Genomic DNA, 5,529 nt, shown 5'->3' on the forward strand with positions numbered 1-5,529 from the left:
GGGGCGCCAGCGGCCGCCCCAGCCATGCTGTGCTATGTGACGAGGCCGGACGCGGTGCTGATGGAGGTGGAGGTGGAGGCGAAAGCCAACGGCGAGGACTGCCTCAACCAGGTGGGAGTGAGGGGCCGGGCGGGGGTCCCGGTCCCCGGAGGCTGGGGGGCGTCGCAGCCTGGGGGCCAGCAGCTCTGTTTCTGCTGCGACCGCGGCGCCGGGGGAATTGCGCCCCAGGCGTCCGGCCCGCGCCCCTTCCTCCCCACCGGCGCGGGGCACTCATTCCTCTCCCGGCGCGAAGGGCGTGCGTGTGGAGCGCGCAGAGGGTGCGCGCGGCAGGGGCCCCCAGGCTGGGGGCGCGGGCGCAGCGGGTAGCTGGAATTCGCCACCCAGCCTCCTCCCCTGCAAGCCGGCACTTTCCCGGAAAAAGGCGGCCCAGCACACCTGCCGCAGGTGTGTGCGTGATGCCGCCGGCCCGGGCCGCCGCGCCCGGCCGGGCAACGCCACCCGCGCGCCCCAGGATGGGGTGGCTCGAGGCGGTTAGGAGCTGCGAGGTTCCCCAGCAGGCAAGCCGGGCCCTTCTCTCATGCCCCGTCTCCACTGCTTCTCCATCAGTGGACCGTTCACCTACACCCCCGGATTTGCAGGGCACGAGAGGACGGTAGGCTGCGGTCGTCCACTGCCCCGTTGTCTGTAAGCGTCTGTGTCTTTAAGAGCGAACAGTTCCAAACAGCGCGTAGTTGGTATGGCAGGCAGCCGAAAGGATGCCAGTGGAAACGCTGTGTCCTCAAATCCTCTAGACCTGAGACGTTTAGAAACGACTTGGAAGGCTTAGGGGACACTTGTGGCGTGTTTCCTCAGTGTGTTTGTTTTGGGAATCCAGATGGTTAAAACCGTCCAGATAATAAGCTGCCAGATCATCGGTGCAGCTTGTACTGGCGGAGGGAATTCCAGTGATTGGCATCGGAGAAATACCCAGTAATTTCCCCTCTGTCTTTGAGATCATTTTGAGGACACTTTCCTCCTCCTGCCATCGCCTAGCCTGGTAGCAGAATTAGTGCTTTAGCACCCCCAGAGCCTAGAACGTTGTCTTTCCAGCTTACAGGAGGATGTGTCCCGCCTTAAGCTTGGTGAGAAACAGCCACAAAGGTAGTCTCAGTCCCAGCCCTGGGGTTGCTTTGACCTCTCACAGGTACCAGGTGCTCACCTGCGCTGTTTCATTTCTGTTCTAGGTGTGCCGGCGATTGGGAATCATAGAAGTGGACTATTTTGGACTGCAGTTTACGGGTAGCAAAGGTGAAAGTTTATGGCTAAATCTGAGAAACCGGATCTCCCAGCAGATGGACGGGCTAGCCCCTTACCGACTCAAACTGAGAGTCAAGTTCTTTGTGGAGCCTCATCTCATCCTCCAGGAGCAGACTAGGTAAAGTAGCGCTCAGATGAACCCATGTCAGACCTAACTCTCATCCCACCTGGAAGGGGCCTTTGCACCTTCCAGAGATGTTTGCAGGCACGGCTGCTCGGATACAGTGAGTGGCTGCAGAACTGGAGTTTTCTCCGGTGCAGTGCAGCCCTTTGGTTGAGGTGAAGGAGCAATGTAATAGTTGGCCCAGGTGCCTTTTCCAGCTCTTCTTTTGATTTTTCTTGCCTTTCTAAACTTAATGGAAGAGTATGGTGGAATTCTTACAGATAAACACTTGAGGTGAGTACCACGCACACCAAAATAGAGAGAGAAAGAAAAACCAACTGACTTCCTGATAGCAGCATCTCATGCCCGATAGTAACCTCTGCCTCAGCAGTGTTACTAGAGGTCATTGTAGTCTGTTCTAACAGAAAGCAGGAAACAGTTCCTCTTGGGTTACTTAAACTTAGTCAACTTCTCCAGCCTAGTGTCGGATTACACTGTGTTGCAAAGAGCCTGTCTGACTTCATGCAGAATTTGAAAAGTTTTCAAAGTTTCTTGAGAACTTAATGAAAGTCCTCTTTTAAGGCCACTGTAACTGAGTTCCAAACCACAGATAAATTCCACATGATTGTCAAATTCAAATTAAATTTCTCTCTCTACATTGTCAAAACAAAACAAAACAAAACACCACTGGGAGTGATAGCCCATTGAAGCTGGGGGCTCCTTTTCCAAATAAAATGCATTCTCCTCTGGATTGAGCATAATGCATTTCTCAAGGAAGAGCCAAACAAGGAAAGTGATGTTTAATATTGCTGAAATGTAACAAATCTTTTTGTAGCATGTCAAAAAAAAAAAAAAAAAAAAAGGAAAAAAAAAAAAGAAAAAAAAAAAAAAAAAAAGGAAAAAAAAAAAAGAAAAAAAAAAAAAAAAAAAGGAAAAAAAAAAAAGAAAAAAAAAAAAAAAAAAAGGAAAAAAAAAAAAGAAAAAAAAAAAAAAAAAAAGGAAAAAAAAAAAAGAAAAAAAAAAAAAAAAAAAGGAAAAAAAAAAAAGAAAAAAAAAAAAAAAAAAAGGAAAAAAAAAAAAGAAAAAAAAAAAAAAAAAAAGGAAAAAAAAAAAAGAAAAAAAAAAAAAAAAAAAGGAAAAAAAAAAAAGAAAAAAAAAAAAAAAAAAAGGAAAAAAAAAAAAGAAAAAAAAAAAAAAAAAAAGGAAAAAAAAAAAAGAAAAAAAAAAAAAAAAAAAGGAAAAAAAAAAAAGAAAAAAAAAAAAAAAAAAAGGAAAAAAAAAAAAGAAAAAAAAAAAAAAAAAAAGGAAAGAAAGAAAAGAAAGAAAGAGAAAATAACTTCAAGCTTTGGATCGAAGTTCCAATGTTTTTCATAATCCTTTGGGTTGGAAATTTGCCATGCATGTGAAAAATGTGATTCTGACAATCCCGAATAATGATGAGTTAGCAGTATCCCTTAAGAGTTTTTTTTGAACATGCCATTTTTTGGTTGGTTTGTTTACAAAGGACTCAGAAGCACAGTTTGAAATACTATCCATCTGAGTCTGAAATTTCCACTTTTTGCTTCATTGTGGAGCTTTAAAGATTGAGGGAAATGTTTAATTTTTCTTCTGATGGAAGCTGCTATATTAAATTCTAGTGCTACTGAAAATACCATGCAAAATGTTCAAGTGGTTGCATCCTTAAGGATCTGATAGCTGTCTCTATTAATCAAGACAGGCTGCTTATTTTTTCCTTAAAGCTGATTTGTCAAAGCGTCTAATTTGCACTTCACTGTCATCACTTGCAGCAAAGCAAAATATGTATGTATAAAGCACACCACGTTGGAATTTTTATTGTGTAGTCTTGCTGTGAGTTTGCAATCATTTCTGAGCCTCTAGATACAACCCAGTTTGGGTGACAAATTTATTATTTAAATCTTGGGAGGGCGAGGTGGCATAGTGGCGCAGAAGCTTGGAGGACCAAATACTTCATTTAAACAACGGCTTCGGTGATCATAGCATGATACATGATGTTAGGAATGCATGGAGACTTTATAATGAGCTACTGAGTGGTCTGTACCTGTGTTTTTCTGTCACTGGGCTAACTGTGACCAAATACATTTTATTCACATAAGACATAGACGTTGTATGAATTAGAACGTGAGTTAAATTTCGTATCTTGGTTTTTATTTTTTATTGACTTTGACTCTTGAGGTTCATGGCTAGTAGCACTGAGAAAATGTATGTACCTAGTTCAATGAGGTCATTATAACTGATTTTAATTCCTCTTTGAAATCATTGAAAGTGAACATGGTCCAAACTTCTGACTTGCTTTTAATGTATTGAGGAATTTTACTTGTTCGGTGTCATTGGCTGAAATTCAGAAGTCTAAGAAAATGCCATGTAAGGTTTATGTAGCATTCCACTTAATATCGAGATAAAGTGATTAGCATTGATGTCTTTTAATTAGGACAGCACAAGTTGCAGTTTACAGTGGACATTCTTTTGCATGATGCGATACCATTGGGGGAAAAACTTACTTAATGTCCTGTTAACAAAATAAGGCTAGTTGAGAGACTTTTTGATGCCACGAATGTAGAGCCGTTCTGTGTGTGTGGTGAGTAAGCTCAGTTTGAACAATCAGTTATAAGAGGTGATGTTTTACTGTCTCCTCTAAGTCAGATCACGAGGGCATGTTTAGTGTCCTGAACCGGTGCCTTCTGGACCATGGCAGTGGCTGCTCACGACAGCGCTGGACTAACACGGGGCAGCAAGATGTTACCAGTCGGGTTTGCCTCAGATTAGGGAGTGGCAGGAAAGCCTGTTTGTCATAGGAGTGCCCTGGGGACCAGGGAGGAGCCCTGTAATCTCGTTCCAGGCCTGCCACTGGCAGCCAGCTCTACCCGCTTCCTCTGCATATTTTTCTGACAAGAACGCTCAGGAAGTGGGCTTAGTCCTCCCTAGTGATCACTTTTTTATCTTTGTCTCTGCTTCCTCTTTATGTTATTTTTCTTAATGTCTTCCTAAACATATTACTGTTTCCCTGAAGACAAAAAAACAAAAACAAAAACAAAGTCAAGACCAGCAGATGCCGTAATGGTTATGTCGCTGGACTCCCACATGACCTACCGCATTTCAAGTCCTGGACCCGACAGCTTGAAACTCAGGCCAGGTGTGTGTGTGTGTGTGCGCACGTGTGTGTGGGTGCCCAAAATCCCGACATGAGAATGGAGAAGGGATTGCAGCATGGCCACCCCCCCGAGGGGGGTGATTTCTGCTTTCTATATCTCAGTCTCTCTGTCTCTCCAGCAAGTGCTTGCACCCTGTAGCAAAAATCTCTCTCTCTAAAAGGAAAAACCCGTGTCGAGTGTCTGCTCAGACTTGGAGATGGAGTCTGTCTAGCCTCTGACTGGCCCTCACAGGTTTGGCGGTTCCACCCAACTCCTCACATTCGCTTTTCAGTGGGGGCCTGAAAAGTAGCAGGAGCGTCTTATTCCAATTCAGCTGGCCTGTTTCAGAGTTAGAGACAGCAGGTATTTTCAGCAGATGTTCGGATTAAAACGAGACAGGGAAACAAATTAATGCATTCTGGAAGACGGTCTGAAATAATAACCATCTTGGAAATTCTTGCCTTTCAAAGGCTTTTAGTTCCTCGCAGTAATTCAGACCGGATTTTGTCAACAGTTTCCAAACCAGAGATTAGAGAAGTGTATGCCTCGTCTTCACAGTGGTAATTATGCCATCCACTGCCAATAAAATCTTTACGTGAAGGGAATTCGAAAAGTTCGTGGAAAAAATGGTATTAAAGTAAGAATTTGTTTTGGTGCAAAAAAAAAGGTTCCAAATCTATGCATAGCTTTTGCGTAATTTGTATTTTCTTTTTTACAATTTATTTTTGACGAGCAAATCAAGGCTATCACCGAGTACATCATTTTCAACAGAGAATTTTATGTACTTGGATCTGTTAAGCATTTTTTTTTCCCTTTGCTCCTCCCACCCACCCCCTACCGCCCACTCCCCTTCTAGTTCCTTGAGCACTGGAAGTCCCCTCGTATTTCTCATGAGTTGGACACGTTTTAGCGGAGCTCTGTGGCCTTTGCTGGGGACAGTGAAGGCTTAGGTCAGGCTCGCCAGCACCCGCATTCTCCTTT

At 44.0% G+C, this 5,529-nt stretch overlaps 1 protein-coding gene across 5 annotated transcripts in view; it reads left to right on the forward strand.

Moving 5' to 3' along the window:
* Positions 1-7: 7 nt before the first annotated feature.
* The window catches only part of MYLIP (myosin regulatory light chain interacting protein), a 20,770-nt gene continuing 15,248 nt past the window's right edge, over positions 8-5,529 (forward strand). For all 5 annotated transcript variants that reach the window (XR_003547210.1, XR_001369501.2, XM_027766736.1 and 2 more), the window contains exons 1-2: positions 8-111; positions 1,224-1,414. Coding sequence is in view for 3 of the 5 variants with exons in the window: in XM_027766736.1 (XP_027622537.1) it covers positions 25-111; positions 1,224-1,414 (278 nt within the window). In the remaining 2 variants the exon portion in view is untranslated. The remainder of the gene's footprint in view (positions 112-1,223; positions 1,415-5,529) is intronic.

Source organism: Tupaia chinensis, unplaced genomic scaffold (assembly GCF_000334495.1).
Source record: "Tupaia chinensis unplaced genomic scaffold, TupChi_1.0 Scaffold143647_1, whole genome shotgun sequence".
Taxonomy (NCBI): Eukaryota; Metazoa; Chordata; class Mammalia; order Scandentia; family Tupaiidae; genus Tupaia; species Tupaia belangeri.